Raw genomic sequence first — 19,610 nt, 5'->3', positions numbered from 1 at the left:
TATTTATGTTGTGTTCATATAACATTCATACGATTAAAAAAAGGTTGATAATAGACACGTTGTAGCCATTTGATTATTTTAATAACATTGCCATACACACAGATGTTTGAAATCATGTAACACAAAGATAAGAAAACGTTCTTAATATATTTATCTTCTAAATGGTACGGTTGTGTGATTTTGACTTATTAATGAATGCGACCCAAATAACTTAGATCAAGCAGCACAGTTACATCCTTCGACTGTGTCTGTTGTTAAACTTTAAAACTTTGGAGCGTTTGGAGCATTTCCTCTTTAAAAACACGTTGTGTAAAACAACCCCTGAAGCCCCGTGTGAGGTAAATCCTGGGAGGCCAGGGCCGCTCTCCGGAGCAGGAGCAATTTGGAAATATCTGTCGAGGCGCACGAGCCGTCCCTCCCGATGCCCGGACGGCTGGCAGAGGTATTCTCACGGAAATATGTGCAGCGGGAGAAAGGAAAGAAAACCTTAGAAGCTACCAATGAAAGCAATACTTTAATGTTTAAATGAACCTGGAAATACATGATGTAAATAAGGGAAACAGTCTCGATTTAGATCTAGAACAACGTTTGAACATGCAAAAAGTTAGCATATATATACTGTATATACACACACCCGCGCGCGCGCGCGCGCACACACACACACACACGCACACACACACACAACGTTTCGATACATCTCGTTTCCTCGGTATTAACTGACGGAAACTTGTATTTAACTTGTAAATTTTGGTTAAAAAAACTGTTCATCTGCTTGATGTGTTTCTCATAATTGAACCCAAGTTACATTTGGATGTCACACCTTTAAAAAACAAAATGAAAAGTAACCGAAATCATATTCGGAAAAGGTTCAAAACAAATGCGCGTGATGCTCAAACAGACTCATCATCCACAGACGACCCCAAAAAGGCTGCTGTCAAAACGAAGGCTGTCTCCGGTGAACAAATCTTACAGAGGTCTGAGTTTAGGAAATATCAGTCTGAAGCATTCTGATGTCTAGTGAGGTATTTGTTCTTTCTCATGGAGTTTCTTTTTAGTATTTAACGACAACAACGGTGAGCCCTGTGATGAGTAAAATGCACCGTTCGCACGATGGTCAGATCTCAGTTCACCTCATCTTCTCTGATTTGAGTACTATTTTCTGTTTTTTTTTTTATTTAAATCAGCCTCTGGAGGTGACGTGTGAGCCTTTGGTGAACTCTCCCTGGTTTCACTTCCCCCCGGTTCCTCGGGAGGCTCCCGCCAACAATCACGCACAAAGCTTTGATTCTTCAGCCCGGTCGCTTAAATCCGTCGTTATGCGTAATCACATGATCTGTTACGCGGTTTAAAAAAAAGAAAGAGTTAACTGAAACACAAAGATGATCCGTGGAAAAAAACGAGCACAGTGTGGAAGGAATTGAGTCAGAAGGGAGTGTCGTCCTTTCGCTGGAGCTGTCGCAGCGAGCTGCTGTCCTCTCCGCTTGAGACTGCAGTCTTGAGTTCATTGTGACATGTGGGGGGTGACATGATTGGCCATATCGAAGCCCAGCGTGACAAGCTGGTTTCTGTCCTGACACCTGGCACCAGTACGACTGGGGCTGGCAACGGCGGCGCTCCCGCCTGGCACGGACCTCGCTCTTCTCTGGAGGCCGAGGGTTCGGTTCGTACGGTGGGAACTGAGCAGTTACGGTAACCGGACGTTTTTGACGACTGCTGGTAATAAAGTCTAAAAACCACACAGATGGATAGCGATGAGTCAGGTTGGGTTCCTGTGGATCCCTACCATTCCTAACCCCAGATGGAGACCTCACGCGTCCCCGGAGCTACTGTCCTGGAACATACGGCCAGCTGATGGAGCTTCCGGAGAGCTGCATGTCACGGATCAGCGTCTCGATGGGGGTCTTTCCTACCAGGCGCATGAAGAAGAGCTGGGAGATGAGGCTGGCGGGGACGGCGCGCAGGGCCGGCAGGCGGAGCAGCAGCCGGCCGAAGCGCTGCGGCTGACTCGGGTACTGCATCCTCTCGTACTCCGTCAGGGCCACCTGGGCCTTCTCCTGCAGGGACTCCACGTGCACCGGGTCGGCCAGACCGCAGGCGTCTGGGAGCGAGGGAGGGAGAGGAGCGGTTACTTCACAGTGTGGGCAGGTTACATAAAGAGTCGTGATGAGCGGACACTAAACACCTGCAGCAGATAACATTGTAAAAGCCCCCCGGGGGAATTTATCCTGCTCCAGGATAAATTCTTAACTTATTATTACCTTTATAATTCCCTCTAGGAGACTGTTTAGAAAATTGTATTATAAAAAGGAGGCACTAACAAGAAGCTATTTCTTAACCCTTGTGCTGTCTTTGGGTCAAAATGACCCAATTCTTCTATCCTTCTTTCCTCCTGCCATGCTCTCTCCTTCCTTCTTCCTTTCCTCCTTTTTTACCCTCCTTTACTCCTTTTTCTTCCTACCTCCCTTTCGTCATTTGTTCTTTTATTACCTTCTTTGCTTTTCCTTCCTTCTTTCCTTATTTTCTTACTTTCCTTCCTTTCTCCCTTCCTTCCATCTTTTCTCCCTTCTTTCCTCCCTTCCTTACTCCCTTTCCTACTTCCTTCCTTTCTCCCTTCCATCTTTTCTCCATTCCTTACTCCCTTTTCTACTTTCTTTCTTACTTCCTTCTTTCCTTCCTTCCATCTTTTCTCCCTTCCTTACTCCCTTTTCTACTTCCTTCCTTCCTTTCTCCTTTCTTCCTTCCTTCCATCTTTTCTCCCTTCCTTACTCCCTTTCCTACTTCCTTCCTTCTTTTCTCCTTTCTTCCTTACTTCCTTCTTTCCTTCCTTCCATCTTTTCTCCCTTCCTTTCTCCCTTCACCCTCCCTTGACCCAAAGACAGCACAAGGGTTAAAAAGGAATCCACCAATATGATGAAATCCAGAGCCGTAATCACTAATTATACGGCACATTGGCCATCTCTGCACTCTCAGGAAGAAATTAGAAGATCATGAATTAAACGGTCAGTTGTTTTCAGCATTATACCGTATTAGCAAGGCATTTTACTGTTGTTAACTTGCTTAAAGACCTTTTGAGCTCACTTCTTATCTATGACCATCTCTGGCCGTCCTCAGTCTGTGAAAAGTACTATAAAATAATGCCTGAAGGGACTTTTTCCACTAATCACATGTTGGGATATTTACAAGGGACTGTCACGTTTTTATACGGTTAATATGAGGAATGATCCCCACTATTAAAAGACGACATCTGTCAGCCTCCGCAACATAGATATTGAGCTTTAAAGGGGACCTATAATGAAAAACACGTTTTCTCTCACATAGAGATAATTTCTCATTTGAACTAACTGGATCAGCCGTTCCTCATCCATGACTGTTTCCTACAGCGCTTTCAACGCAAGCGACAGGAAGAAAATAGAAGCAGGGCGTCCGACAAATGTTCAGCTCAAAACGGCGTGGCGCTGCATCCAGTTAGGACAGTCCAATAGAAAATAAAGCAATGGAATTGATTTTGTCGCTGACGCTCGCATAAAGCCTGAATTATGGTTCCGCGTTAAATTGACGCAGAGCTGCGTCGCCGCGTACCCTACGCCGTAGGCTCTGTGTTGGTGTAACGCGGAACCATAAATCAGCCTCAACTCCACCGGCCGGAGCTTCCACCACTTTTTCGTAGCGGTGTATCGCGTCATTCGCGTCAGGCAGCCAATCAGCAAAGAGCCTCATCATCAAAGCCTCCCCGTTTTGAGCTAAAAACAATCAAAAGCTTGTTTTTAAGACATTCAAGGCCTGATTAAAATATACATACAAATGCCATAATAGGTCACCTTTAAAAACACTTCCGCTCAGGGAACACAACACAAATAAAGCTTGAAACTTAGAATACTGACCCGGTGAGAACAAGGCGATGGCCTTGAGGCAGCTGTACTCGGCAGAGTCCACCTGCAGCCTCGTCAGCTTGTCCACCTGGTCCTGGAACATCCTCACCTGGTCCATGAAGGACACCACGCGCTCGGCGGACATGGGGGACGAGTGGAACCCCGCCGCGGCCAACAAGGGCGCCATGTGGAGCGGCAGAGCGGACTGCGCTGCGTTCAGGATGAAGAGCTCGCTCCAGCTGAGCCTCAGCAGCGCCACCTGGGATACGGGGATATTTAGATGTTTAAACCACTTATTATTAGAGTTGGACCTGCATGAGGCAGCAGTCCCAGCACTCAAGTCTGCAGGATCAGGGAGGAGTTCTGATGAGCCGCTATTCCAACATCCACTTAGAATAAGCATTATTTAAGAGTCTGTCTTCAGGTCAAACTAAAACTACTCACTCACTCATCTTCTCCCGCTTTATCCGTTACCGGGTCGCGGGGGCAGCAGCCTCAGCAGGGATGCCCAGACTTCCCTCACCCCAGACACTTCCTCCAGCTCTTCCGGGGGGAGTCCGAGGCGTTCCCAGGCCAGCCGAGAGACATAGTCTCTCCAGCGTGTCCTGGGTCTTCCCCGGGGTCTCCTCCCGGTGGGACATGCCTGGAACACCTCCCTAGGGAGGCGTCCAGGAGGCATCCGGTACAGATGCCCAAGCCACCTCAGCTGACTCCTCTCAATGTGGAGGAGTAGCGGCTCGACTCCGAGCTCCTCCCGGGTGACCGAACTCCTCACCCTATCTCTAAGGGAGCGTCCAGCCACCCTGTGGAGGAAACTCATCTCGGCCGCTTGTATCCGCGATCTTGTCCTTTCGGTCACTACCCAAAGTTCATGACCATAGGTGAGGGTAGGGGCGTAGATTGACCGGTAAATCGAGAGCTTCGCCTTTCGACTCAGCTCCCTCTTTACCACGACGGTCCAGTACATCGACCGCATTACTGCGGACGCTGCACCGATCCGCCTGTCAATCTCACGCTCCATTGTTCCCTCACTCGTGAACAAGATCCCGAGATACTTAAACTCCTCCACCTGAGGCAGGACTTCTCCACCCACCCGGAGAAGGCATGCCACCCTTTTCCGGTCGAGAACCATGGCCTCGGTCTTGGAGGTGCTGATTCTCATCCCTGCCGCGTCGCACTCGGCCGCAAACCGCCCCAGCACATGCTGGAGGTCCCGGTCTGATGAAGCCAACAGGACAACATCATCTGCAAAAAGCAGAGATGAAATCCTGAGGTTCCCAAACCGGATCCCCTCCGGCCCCTGGCTGCGCCTAGAAATCCTGTCCATAAAAATTATGAACAGGACCGGTGACAAAGGGCAGCCCTGCCGGAGTCCAACATGCACCGGGAACAAGTCTGACTTACTGCCGGCAATGCGAACCAGACTCCTGCTTCGATCATACAGAGACCGGACAGCCCTTAGTAGAGGGCCCCGGACTCCATACTCACTCAGCACCCCCCACAGAATGGCACGAGGGACACGGTCAAATGCCTTCTCCAGATCCACAAAACACATGTAGACTGGTTGGGCAAATTCCCATGAACCCTCGAGCACCCTGCGGAGGGTATAGAGCTGGTCCAGTGTTCCACGACCGGGACGAAAACCGCATTGTTCCTCCTGAATCCGAGGTTCGACTATCGGCCGTAATCTCCTCTCCAGTACCCTGGCGTAGACTTTCCCCGGGAGGCTGAGAAGTGTGATCCCCCTGTAGTTGGAACACACTCTCCGGTCCCCCTTTTTAAACAGAGGGACCACCACCCCGGTTTGCCACCCCAGCGGTACTGTCCCCTTCCTCCATGCAATGTCGCAGAGGCGTGTCAGCCAAGACAGCCCTACGACATCCAGAGACTTGAGGTACTCAGGGCGAATCTCATCCACCCCCGGTGCCCGGCCACCGAGGAGCTTACGAACCACCTCGGTGACCTCGGCTTGGGTGATGGATGAGCACGCCTCCGAGCCCCAACCCTCTGCTTCCTCAGTGGAAGGCATGTCAGTCGGGTTAAGGAGATCCTCAAAGTATTCCTTCCACCGTCCCACAATGTCCCCAGTCGAGGTCAATAGCTCCCCACCAGCACCATAAATGGTGCCGGCAGAGTACTGCTTCCCCCTTCTGAGGCGCCGAACGGTCCTCCAGAATTTCCTCGAGGCCGACCGAAAGTCCTCCTCCATGGCCTCCCCGAACTCCTCCCAGACCCAAGTTTTTGCCTCCAAGACTGCCCGAGCCGCGGCCCGCTTGGCCTGCCGGTACCTATCTACTGCGTCAGGAGTCCCACCGGCCAACATAGCCCGGTAGGACTCCTTCTTCAGTCTGACGGCATCCTGTACTTCCGGTGTCCACCACCGGGTTCTAGGATTGCCGCCACGACAGGCACCGGAGACCTTGCGTCCACAGCTTCGAGCCGCCGCGTTGACAATGGAGGCAGAGAACATGGTCCACTCGGACTCTATGTCCCCCGCCTCCCCCGGGATCCGGGAGAAGCTCTACCGGAGGTGGGAGTTGAAGATGTCCCTGACAGAGGGCTCAGCCAGACGTTCCCAACAGACCCTCACAATCCGTTTGGGTCTGCCCGGTCTGTCCAACCTCCTCCTCCGCCAGCGCATCCAACTCACCACCAGGTGGTGATCAGTTGACAGCTCAGCCCCTCTCTTCACCCGAGTGTCCAAGACATGCGGCCGAAGGTCAGATGAAACGACAACAAAGTCGATCATTGACCTCCGGCCTAGGGTGTCCTGGTGCCACGTGCACTGATGGACACCCTTATGCCTGAACATGGTGTTCGTGATGGACAAACTGCGACTCGCACAGAAGTCCAACAACAAAACACCACTCGGGTTCAGATCGGGGAGGCCGTTCCTCCCAATCACGCCTCTCCAGGTATCACTGTCATTGCCCACGTGAGCGTTGAAGTCCCCCAGTAGAACAATGGAGTCCCCAGTTGGAGCACTATCAAGTACTCCTCCCAGGGACTCCAAGAAGGCCGGGTACTCCCCACTGCTGTTCGGCCCGTAGGCACAAACAACAGTGAGAGACCTATCCCCGACCCGAAGGCGCAGGGAAGCGACCCTCTCGTTCACCGGGGTGAACTCCAACACATGGCGGCTGAGCTGGGGGGCTATAACCAAGCCCACACCAGCCCGCCGCCTCTCACCCTGGGCAACTCCAGAGTAGTGGAGGGTCCAGCCCCCTTCAAGGAGCTGGGTTCCAGAGCCCAAGCTATGTGTGGAGGTGAGCCCGACTATCTCTAGCCGGTATCTCACAACCTCACGCACAAGCTCCGGCTCCTTCCCCCCCAGCGAGGTGACATTCCATGTCCCCACTGTGAGGGTTGATGTCCAGGGATTGGGTCGTCGAGGCACCCCGCCACGACTGCTACCCAGCCCACAATGCACCGGCCTGCCATGGTCCTTCCTGCGGGTGGTGGGCCTACTGGAAGGTGGACCCGCGTCGCCGTTTCGGGCTGAGCCCGGCCGGGTCCCACGGGCAAAGACCCGGCCACCAGGCGCTCGCCTACGAGCCCCAACCCCAGGCCTGGCTCCAGGGCGGGGCCCCGGTGACGCCGATCCGGGCGACGTAACGGTCCTCGATTTACTTGTCATCATGATAGGCTTGTGAACCGCTCTTAGTCTGGCCCGTCACCCAGGACCTGTTTGCCATGGGAGTCCCTACCAGGGGCGAAAGTGCCCCCGACAACATAGCTCCTAGGATCACTCGGGCACACAAACCCACCACAGTAAGGTGGCGGTTCAAGGAAAACTACTCATCACAAAAAGATTCACACATCAATTTTATATCATGGATCAATACAAGGACCAGGACCCCCACCTCTGCTCTAGATTATATCATTTTGTCATTTCTAAACCTCAGATGGACCGTATTACAATGTATTAACAAAGTAATTAACTGGTGTAACTGAGTAGTAATTTCTCAAACATAATTCCCCTTTCATTATCTAGAGTGCTGTGACAGCTGTTTTCTGCAGGAAAGTATCTATAAAAAGACAAGTGTCATTTCAGTTCAAGTGGATGGAGGTCACACTTTGACAAACACCACAGACGAGCCTAAGGCTCCTCATCGCAGCGCGTTCTTATCATTCACATTCTTGGTAGTGAAAACAGCATTCATTAAGTCTAAAGTGAGTACTGCTGAATCAGCATCCTTCTGTTTGCTTTAGACGACTCCTTTATCTGTTTAAGGGCCCGGACAGACCAGAGAAGCAGTCGGACTGAAAGTCAGCTCTCGTCTCCCCGAGGCGGTCAAAAAAGAATACTCTGCAGGCAGGGGTAATCTGTGATGTCGCCCAAAAAGAAAAAGAAGGAAGAACAACTGGAAATGACGGATCGCTCTAGTCTAGGGTTCTGAACATGATAGAGTGTAGTTAAGTATCAGTGCCGTCGCTGTTTATCTAGTGTTTACCATCGTCATTTCCGGTGAACTCTGATTCTAGTGAAAGGCTAGCTCTCCACCAATCAGTTTGGTCATAGAGGCCGATGGCAAGCGGACGATTCTACACGTCGAATCGGCCAAAATGAACACAGCTGCCGACGGACGACTGCACGGGACCGACCTCTCCCGACCTCGCCCAACTGCCGATTATGGGGTTGGTGTGTCTCTTACGCTTAAGGTAACTGAAGGAGTAGAAAAAAGCCACCTTTCCTCTGAACGCAACACAGCTTTTGTTAAAATATGTATAGAGATGAGCCCCATGCAACGCATGGTGCAAACCGCAGCCCTCGTTCTTAAAAACCTGTTCCTGTACTCCCTCCTGGCTGCCTCCTTCCCCTGCTGCCTGCACCTCCCAAGATCAGCATTCTGCAGCGCGGACGCTCATGTGGTCGAGTCCATCGCTTCACGTGACAAATGTCTTTTACAGTTTCTGAAGTGACAGTAGGGCTGCAACTATTCGTCGACAAAAATCCATAATCAAAATTGACGACAAAGAATTCCATTGTCGACAATTGTCGCCAGACGTGTTTTTTTGGAGTGAGGCGTCTCACTTCAATACAATCTCTGCCGAGACTCGCGCATGCACAATAGCGTCTCAGCAGCTGTGGGTAATAAAACTTCAAAGGTTTGGGATTATTTTAGCCTCGATACGGCGAATATAAAGGTGACGTGCAAAGGTTTGCAAAGCCGACCTTGCTTTTCACGAGAGCACGTTGGTAATGCATTTGAAGAGAAAGCACGTCGGAGTGTTGAACAAAACGGACTCGCCTTGGTAAGATATTAAGCCTATTTTCATTTGTTAAATTAATTTGTTTCTTTCGATAACTTTGTTTATTTCATATTATTTATTAGTATTATTTGAGTCACTCACAGCTACTCTCGTTGCTAAAACCTCAATCACATAATTGACGCTGCGTGAAAGGAGAAAAAGCTTGTGTGATGACGACAATGATGGATTTACATCTTAACATTCAGTCAGGTGACCTATGAACTGTCAATTATCCATCAAACTCCACAATGATCATGTTAACATTAAATCAGATAGATTTGTCTGGACATTTCTCTTGCGGGACGGGAGAAGACACTAAATCAATGCATCTCTATTATCGTGCGCCGTGCGGCATGAATTCTCAGAGTTTTGCGGATGCAGGCGGGAGCAGGATGAAGAAAAGAACCCGCTATAGCAGGATGTAGAAAACAGCCCTGCTATATCAGGGCTCTAGTGCCATCTTTCTTGTGTTTATTATCCTTTGCCACATAATTAAAGCAACCTCATACTAAATTTAAAAAAAAGTACTAATTATCCGATTAGTCGACTAATGGTTTCAATAGTCTGTGACTAGTCGACTATTAAAATAGTTGGTAATTCCAGCCCTAAGAAGGAACCGTATCTCACAGCTGAACCTACTGACCTGGTCGGACACGGGCAGCTCGGGGAAGTAGGGGATGTTCCTGGCCCACTCCACCGTGCTGAAGAGCAGCCGCGCCGCCAGTTCGCAGATGTTATCGATGCCCATGGCGTTGTCGGGGCCGGCCTGCTGGTTGTACTGGTGGCCGTAGCGGCTGCTGGGGTACGGCTCGGCCCGCAGCAGCTGGGAGATGAGCTCCGACACCGGCTGACCTCCTCCGCTGGCGCCGTTGTTGTTGTTGTAGAACTCCCCGACGCCGAGGCCGCCGGCCCCGCCGATGGGAGTGATGGAGGGACTGAGGCTCGGCTGGGGGGGGATGCGACCGCGTTGAACTGCTGTAGTTTGGTTGGGGACAGAGGAGAGGAGAGAGGAGAGAGGTGAAGGAGAGAGCAGACGAGAAGAGAGGTGAAGGAGAAGGGTGTGAAGCAGGGGATTTGGAGGAAAAAAAACCAAAGGACAAAAAGTTATAACTTGAGTTCATGATCAAGACTTGACACGATTAGTAAACTATTATTTAAGATTTCAAAAGAGTTATAATCCAACTCAGACTGATTCTTCGACAAGAGATTTGGATTAAAACATTTTTCTACGGACATAAAAATAATTTACTTGTATTCCCAACACCTTTTAACCTCGTCTTTGTAGAGTTCCACGGTGTTCGCTCACTAACACACTTTAAGGTACTTACTGTAAACTTTTTTTTATTTCCTTACACATAAACAAAAATTGGCATATTCTATTCTATGAAGTTAATCTTGCATGTTGTATTTTGGGGTGCAGGTTTCACTAACTTGGTGAAATCTTGGTTACAGTAATGTGAGAAATAAAAGTGCAGCCCTCTTTAATTGTACACTTTCATGTACAAGGAAACACTTTAAAGTTAAAATAAATCATGTGCAGCCTCAGGCCAAATGCAGAAGTATCATGTGAAACACCACGTGCCTCCTTACTGCTGTTTTAATGCAGCAGCACTTTCATTTCGTTGGATTGTTTTTCTTTAACAATGTGAGGAAAAGAAAAGCAGCTTAACTTACGCAGGAATTGATAGAGTAGACAGGTAATGCTAATAAAACATCCACAAAAACAGATCAGCGAACACGACAGCTTTTTTTTTTTACAAAAGTTTGCTGGTCTGAAGCATTTAGGTATGAGTAAACACAATGCCAGGGGGAAAAGACATCAGCAATGATCTCAGGGAAGAGTCTAATAGTGAGAAAGGTTACCGTATTTTCCACTCTTCCACTTAAAATCTTTGTTCCTCAAAAATCACCAGTGCGCCTTATGTATGAATTTTGTTGTGCTTAATGACCTTGAACCAGTTTGAAGTGGTACACTGCGCTCCAACATCTGTCAAAATGATTTAGTGTGACTTTGGTAGCGACGAAGCTGCTCCGCTTGATTGACTGATTGTTGGACCGTTCCCAGCTAACACATTAAAGTCTGTCCTGGGTTGAATATGGCTTGTAATGTCAGACAACGTTATATATTTAATTATGTAGTGCTGGCAAGCAACCATCATCCAACATCTAATCCATGTTACCTTACTGTAAATAGACGTCAAGCCAACATTAGGTTTTTAGAGTAAACCCAATTTGCAAATCTATTTCATAACTAACTATTTATAACTAATTATAACCAAATGTTGGACTACAACGTTGTTCCAACCTCACACTAACTTCAGGCATCTGCTATCGCTGGCAACCAATCAGAGAACAGGACGTAGTACGACGCTTACCTCCGCCACTTTTTATTTGTGGATTGTAGAAGAATGATTTAAAATGTGAGTGTATTTTTCTGTTTTAGTTACAACTGAATGATATTCTCAATTATTGTTAATGAGTTGAATAAAGTTCGACTTACCAGACTGTGTTGTTTGGCTTTATATATGTGTTCTATCATGCACATTATAACCCGGTGTGCCTCATGTATGAAAATAGACCCGTTCATTGATATAATGCGGTGCACCTAATGGTCCGCAAAATACAGTACACACAAGTGAAACACATTAACGACGGTTCTCAATCTTCCCAGAATACCATCCTAGCAAGCTCACCCCAACTAAAGACTGTTCAGAAACGTTCTTTGAAAGATCTCAAACCCTATAGCGTTCAATTAGCATGTTAAATGTTAGACGTTCACCACAGCAGTTAGAAAGACATGACAACGTCCCAGTTCATCTGGAGGGGAAGCCTGAAGAAAAGGAGCTGAACAGCACGCCATTCAGTGCACGTGAACACACCATAACGTTTGCAGATCAATGTCCTTTAAAGACATAACACCACATTGGGATGTTTGGCCATAAAACCCACTGCACGAGTTTCACTAAAACCAAACGTATCATGTACAGGAAACACAAACACCTCATATTCTATCACAGGACCTGAACACCTCGCAGTTAATTAACAGCTAAATATTCTAGCATCAATCCTAAAGCCACCAGTTTATCCATTCCCCTCCCTTTGGGGATTAATGAAGTACTGGGAGAGACTGGTGATGTCATACAGAAAGTGATAAATTCATGTTATTCCTGCTAAAAGCAGCGGTTCTACAAACGACTGAATCACGGGATACACTTTGTTTTTTCCACACACTGCTTCTGTATTTACAATTAGTTTCAATCTGATGAATAATTACGCGTTTATGTCACGTTCTGTTCAGCTGATATTATTTTTAGCTCATTTTAAGACCTAATGAGGACTAGATGATTTTTGATTATGTCCGCATTAGTACTACCTCTGACGTGAAAGAGGATGTACTGAGTGTGTGTCATTTTTCTTGGTCGAAGCTGCTGCCTTTCAGGGGGAGGATACGCTTGGAAAATAGAGTTAAAAACATTTGAGTTTCTTTTGTGGTTAAAGGTCAAATAAAAATGTTAAAAATGTATGAGTATTAAAAAAAAAAAGGCCGTAATGAGCATATCAGGGGAAACGTGGGGTCCAGTGTCTTGTCCAGGACGCTTTGAGACCGGAGGTTCTCGGGATTAAACCCCAGGACAACCACCGAACCTGCTGAAACGATACCCGAGTAACAGCCTAAATCTTTGAAGCGTTCATTCTGGAGAAAAGGGAGGATTGCTGAAACAGACTCATTCATTTTGGATTATGAATTCATCCTGGCAGCCCGTGCCCTGAGTAAGCGTCCTTGAGCAAGAGAGGGAATGCTAATCAGCAGCGCTGACCTCTGATCTCCCTGTGGAAGTGGACGAGCAAGGGGAACCTCTCTACCGGGAGCTACTAAAGTGTCTCATTACTCATGATCTGTGATTATGAGGTAAAAATAAAACAACTCAAATGTCTGTTTTAAACAGCCAAGTGAGCGCAGGCAGAGCAGCGTATCCCCCTCTGCCAGTCTTACGCCACCACTAGATTAAGCCACTTAGAGCGTGGCACTGAGCTGACACGCATGACTCACTTCAGCCATGATAGGGCAGAGACGGGCAAGTGTGGTATTTTCTCTGCACTACCAAGCTGCGCAGGCAAGATGGCAAGAAAAGCAAATTACGACTATACCGTAATTGATTTAGCTGATGAAAGTAGTAGGAATACTCTCCGAGGCTTACTCCCCATTATCCCTGATTCATTCAGCTGCTGTATTTCCAGTTTTATACGTCTATGGTCACGTGTCTCACTGAGGTTCTCGTCGTTTCCTGAGAATGGATTGAATTAGAATGGACGATGGAGAAATTAATGGATAGATACCTTCTTTTCTCATACCAACACGGAAACACTTCTTCAGGCGACAGTACTGGCACTGGTTCCTGTGATGCTGGTCGATCTGACACTCTCTGTTTGACCTGGGGATTTACACAAGGAAACATTGTCATTAGAACAGTTACAAAAGAGCTAACTTTCTTTTAAAAGTTGACCATAATAATAATAATAATAATAATAATAATAATAATAATAATAAAAACCAACTAAACTACTGACAGTGACATGTGTTTATGTTTTACTCTTCTTTTTCAGGCTGGAACCTTGTTCACACATTGTTATTACAATTTCAAGAGTAAAGAAATCATGTACAACTGAAAACATAAAACCCATTTTAAGAGTTCCCATCCTAATTGTTCCAATTGATAATAACACATACACACACACACATACATACATACATACATACATACATACATACATATATATATATATATATATATATATATATATATATATATATATATATATATATATACACATACACACACACACATATACATATATATATATATATATATATATATATATATATATATATATATATATACACATACACACACACACATACATACATACATACATACATACATACATACATATATATATATATATATATATATATATATATATATATATATATACACATACACACACACACATATACATATATATATATATATATATATATATATATATATATATATATATATATATACATACATACATACACACACACACACACACACACACACACACATACATATATTGTAACAATATTTGTCGTCTATTGTCCACTTTTTCATTCAGTAGGTGATGTTATTCTTCATATTAACTCGTAAGAAGATGATAATAAACATGTCCAATAGTCCCCTGTGTGTGTCCAGCTTTACTTTGGGCTGACGGATGCTGAACATCATCATTAGTAGCACCCAAAAACCTGGAGGTTGTAACTATGGAAACGGGGAGTCTATAGCATCATATCGCTTTTGTTTTCTTTCCATTTATACAATTCTGTGTTTAAAAAGTTAAAATCACGCTTTAAACACATATGCGTGCAACATACTACCTTATGAAAGCGAGACCACACGCAGGGGTGCATTGTGACTCATTTCCTCTATTATATAAACTGGCCGGACGGCCGTGCGTCTCTCTCGGAGCATGCATGAGAACAACAAACAGCATGCATGAGAACAACAAACAGATCTGGCTGCAGCGTCACTCACCTGCACGTGTAGCTCAGGTTCCTCCGCACGCTCCTCTTGAAGAAGCTCTTGCAGCCCTCGCAGGTGAACACGCCGTAGTGCTTGCCGCTGGACTTGTCCCCGCACACCACGCAGTCCACCACGCACGCCTTGTCGTCGTCGCCGGCCTCCATGTCGCTGCCGCCGGCCTGGGGGGAGCCGTCCTCCTCCTCGCCCCGCAGGTAGTTCTTGTCGCCCAGCCCGTTAGTGCCCCCATTGGGATCTCCCCAGCCCCCACTCACCATGGCCATCGCTCGGTAACGGAGCCACTGCAGGAGAACAGGGTGCAGACAGCCGGGATGTCTGGCATAAGAGCCTTAAATCCACAGGGAAGTGGAGTGGAGGAGGGGGGTAATTCCCCTCCACCTGGACAGATTCACTCAGTTGCGCTTGTGCGCGCTCTCATTTAATGATCAACTTTATACCAAATAACAAGGGGAGGGAGGGGGTTTGTATTGAATAAGTTGATGCCAGGAAGAGGAAGAGAGGCTGGAGGGGAAATAGTAGCAACAATGAGGCTCGGTCCAGTCTCCTCCCTCTCCACTGTGACCTGGAAGCAGTGGCCCCCGGGGGCCCCGGGCCCTTCACGCGTCTGTAGGTCCTAACTCCAACGTCCGTTTGACCCGAGCCGAGCAGGAGAGTGCAAGAGCCTCGTCACACGACAGCGTCCTTTAACAAGAAAGAGATCGAGTCAGAGTCAGACACACTTTTCCTGAAAACACAGCAGCAGCAGCGCAGCAAACAGTTGCAGATGATCCATGTCACGGCGTGCGTGGCACGGAGCCGCTGCAGCGGCCGGGCTGTGTCTCTGCAGCAGCAGCAATGGCTGAAGCCTGGGGTTTATGGTTCCGCGTTACACCGACGGCGTAGGATAATGCTGCGTTCCATTTACCTCGGAAGTCGGAACTGGGAATGACGTCACAGCCGAATTATCAGCGTTCCAGTTACAAAGTAGGTAAACAAGGTTGTAGTTCTCATATACCACATGAAAAATGTGAAGTACACTATAGCAGCATATATATGCCAAACAATACTTGTATACGACTGATTTAGTGTGACCAAAACTAGAATGAAGTGTTACGAATTTTTACAGAGCTCTCTTCTACTGTTTACAACCGGGGCAGCCATCTCGGAATGTGAACTCGGGGGTGGTGAAGACTCTCCCACTTTCCCAGTGGGAAATCCCACTTCGTGGGGCGTTCCAGTTGAAAATTCCGACTGGAACTGGGAAATCCCCACTTCCGAGGACAAATGGAACGCGGCATAAGCGGCGACGCGCAACCCTTACGCCGTAGGGCTCTGCGTCGGTGTGACGCGGAACCATAAACCAGCCTTGAGTGAAGGACCTCGGCGTGGTGCGTCCTCGCACATGCCTGGAAAACATTTGAGCAGGAGCAGGCGAGCAGCCGATCACGGAGCTCGATCTTCCTGATAATCGCACTCAGTCAGCCCCCCTGGAAAAAAAATGAGCAGACTCACCCCTGGAGCGGACGGTGCGGGGTCCGTGGGTCGGTGTGTCCGCTCAGACGCGTCTGCGCGGCGGGGCTGGGGGAGCGCACACCGCTCTCTGCTGCTGCAGCGACCCCCGCAGCTTAGGCAGCGTGGAAAAACGACCCCCTTTTCTCATGCAACTAAGGGGGGGATCCAAGGGGAGGGGGTGCTGATGGTGCCCCCTCACACCCAGGGAGGAGATCACGGCCAAAACAGTCCTCTCACGGGGGAGCGACGGGATCCTCTGCGTGGCTTCCTCCTTCCTCCCTCTCGCACCGAGGGGGGAGACAGATACTGACGAGAGGAGGAGCGGGGCTGTCTTGCCCTGCAGCGACTCCAGTAGATGCCCCCCCCCTTCAGCCCTTTGTTAATGCCTGTCCACCAAGCATTAATTTCTCTGGGCCTGCGCTGCTTCTCCTGGTGGTGATCACGCGGGAGGAGGAGGGGGTGGAAGAGGTTCTACTACTATCCTGCTCCCCCCCCTGGCTCTCCCAGAGCTTCACAGTCCACAAATCAAATTAGGAGTCGAGGAAATGCCCGACCCGGGGTTGTTTTTCTCCCCCACTCTCTCTCTAGCTGATGCCCCTCATTCTTTCGGGTTTTCCTCCTCCCCGAGTTTGTGTGTGATTGAGAATGAGAGATCCAGCAAATAGAGGGATGGAGGGAGGGAGGGGAGCAGGGAGTGTGCAGAGGGGGAGGGGGCAGCCTGTGTGTGTGTGTGTGTGTGTGTGTGTGTGTGTGTGTGTATGTGTATGTGTGTGTGTGTGTGTGTGTGTGTGTGTGTGTGTGTGTGTGTGTGTGTGTGTGTGTGTGTGTGCGTGTGTGTGCGCTCCCAGGGATTTGACACTGCTATTCAAGCTCCGTGGTTGCCATGGCGACGGCTGCCTTATATGGTCATGAGAGTCAAAGAGCAAAGAGAGTGGGCTGCGTGGGTCAGCGTGCACGCACGAACACACACGCGGGAAGAATGTGGAGGATGTGTGTCCTGGGAGATGCAGAGCATGACCCTGAGGCCTCGGCAAACACCCCACAGTAGCAGATCGCTCTGCAGCGAGCACACACCAACACGTCTCTGGTTGGTTCCTTGTTGTTGTTTTTACATCAATAAAACACGAAAAAAACTACTTCTGAATGCTTTTCCACAGCATCGCTCCATTCTTCGGATGGAGACGGTGGTACATCAGCTTGGTGTCGTCTCATCACTTTGTTGAAGACAGAGATTTGTGTTTGAGGTTAATCTGGTGGGGGGGTCAACCTCAGTATGGCTGGACCCCCAGGGCCCAATGGGGGTAAAGGGGAAGAGGAGACGCACATTCACCCAGAGTAACAGCCGTGACGCTGTGAGAGATGACTAAGGCATCTGCCTGTAAAGTGGTCGGTCTTCGGGGGGGTTGGAAGGATAAAAGAGTAATTCCTCTGAGACATTCACTAAGTACAACTGGTTGTCTTATCTATCAAGCAGCAGAGGTTTTTAAGGTACCCCCCCAGCCTCACCCCCCCTCCCAATAGGAGCTTTTATAGCGTTCCTAAATCAAAAAGCAGCCTCGCCCCCTGGAGAGCTCAATTGTCCAACTCATTGTCCAGCTAATGTGTCTTCAGAGGGCTGTATGTGAGAAAGTGCGTGTAAATTTGAAGGAAAGTTGCTTTAATTAGTCCTCTGTGCACGCTTAGTGCACTTCTGGTGACGAGGAAGATTAGGCTTGTCAAATAAACAGCGGCGTTAAGACCTGTGATTGTAAGACGGTCAGACCTCCAACAAGGCTGTTAGTCAATAGTTTCTTGTTTGATGAACACTAAATTATCTGAGGGGGAGGTCAGTCTACTGTCTCTCTGATTTTTAAGAACAAGTATTGCAGATCAGAGATTGATTTGAAGGATGGTTTTCTAAATGCAAAAATGTAATACAAAGCAATTGTGACTAGTATTGGATCATCCGTAGCATCATTTACCTGAAGATGAACGATTATTGAAACACAGTTGTGTCAGTGGCTGAGGAGCATGTTACATGTCAGTGGAGATGGTTGGATGAGTTCCTATATACTTTTCCTACGATAAAATATTCTCCACTTGTCACTCATTTTCTACATCAGTATGTGCGCGTGTGTGTGCACGCACGTTAGTCCTCCCACTGGGGCAGGGATGATGTGACCTTTGAACTAAAAGTTAGGAATTCTGTTGCTGCAAGAAAGGAATCCAGAAAGACTGTAGACATGTCAGTCAAGCTGTTACTCTGATGGTATGGATGAAATCTGTGCATGTAAATAATAAAATACAGCCCTTTTCTATTCTAATGGTTTACATATCAGAATCAAGTAATAATAAAAACATCCTTAGGCCTGCACCAAATCTTAAAGGGACCAAGTCACCGTACAACCTGACTGGAACAGTCATCTGTACACACTTGTTTCTGTGGTGAAGTTGAGCAAGACCTAAAAAACTGTTGTCAAATATACTGTATATGCAAATGAGGACATCTGACCCCATAATGTACACTTTTGTTAGAAAAACTGAGCTGGAAGAGCTTGCTACCTTGGATACTTGCAAGTCCTGTATCCATGTTTGTGAATTGAAAGTGCTTCAAGAAGTTTGTAACTCCAGAACAACAGACATCACGAGACAACACCTCGACTGTCTCAGCGGAGGTAGCAGGTGAGCTTAGCAGTGCGGTCGTTGGACTCTTACACGGACCTAAACCATTCAAAAGATCCATCTTCTCCAAAAAAAAAAAACGTAGGGTGACCTTAGGGTGATGACATGTCCCTTTGAACTGGTTTATAATTGGCCCATTTTCTTATTACTGTCCTCCGTGTTAGGAAATGGTTGGAGTGGGACCCAGATGTAGGAGAGCAGGAGGCTGGAGTTACAAAAACATGTGATTTATTGTACTTAAACAAAAGCGCTGCTGTGCAGGATACAAAAAAACAAGAGCTTAAACAAGAATCAAAAAACTACAAAAACACGGAGGGAGGAAACAGTACGGACCAGCAGGGAGCAAGGGAAAGACAAGACCAGATATACAGAAGGGTTAAGGAGACACAGGTGCAGACGATCAGGGCAGATGGGAAACAGGAAAGTCAAGCCAGAACTGAAGCACAAAGACACGGGCTTCAAAATAAAACAGGAACTATCAAAACCATAACACTCCGTAGCTACCAACATGGCTGCCTGGCCCCACAATGCAGCAACTGTTTCCAACTTCAAAACTAGAGACATGCTATCTAACATTATTGGGTAATTTGGTTAAGGAACCAAATATGTTGCTTTATCAATTAAAATGCATTAGTTCATTCTTAATTCTTGGCTTCAGGCTTGGACATTACCTGTGGGGTCCCACAGGGGTCAGTGTTAGGACCTAAACTCTTTACTTTATACATTAATGACATATGTAAAGCATCAGCAATAT

General features: G+C 47.6%; 1 protein-coding gene across 2 annotated transcripts; it reads right to left on the bottom strand.

Annotated features, from left to right (window-relative positions):
* Positions 1–1,155: 1,155 nt before the first annotated feature.
* nr2f6a (nuclear receptor subfamily 2, group F, member 6a) lies at positions 1,156–16,835 on the bottom strand. Of its 2 annotated transcripts, none has more exons than XM_061732651.1 (6): positions 16,196–16,835; positions 14,699–15,385; positions 13,461–13,555; positions 9,766–10,094; positions 3,882–4,128; positions 1,156–2,098 (listed from the first exon to the last, which is right to left on the bottom strand). In XM_061732651.1, exons 2-6 carry the CDS (start codon positions 14,965–14,967, stop codon positions 1,824–1,826), a joined length of 1,215 nt encoding a protein of 404 aa, XP_061588635.1. In that variant the 5' UTR covers positions 14,968–15,385; positions 16,196–16,835; the 3' UTR covers positions 1,156–1,823. The 2 variants fall into 2 exon arrangements, with proteins under 2 accessions (XP_061588635.1, XP_061588634.1); XM_061732650.1 differs by having other exon boundaries at positions 9,766–10,097; positions 16,196–16,834.
* Between the last annotated feature and the right edge of the window lie 2,775 nt (positions 16,836–19,610).

Source organism: Cololabis saira, chromosome 10 (genome assembly GCF_033807715.1).
Source record: "Cololabis saira isolate AMF1-May2022 chromosome 10, fColSai1.1, whole genome shotgun sequence".
Lineage (NCBI taxonomy): Eukaryota > Metazoa > Chordata > Actinopteri > Beloniformes > Belonidae > Cololabis > Cololabis saira.
This window is presented reverse-complemented; position numbering and strand designations above follow the sequence as displayed.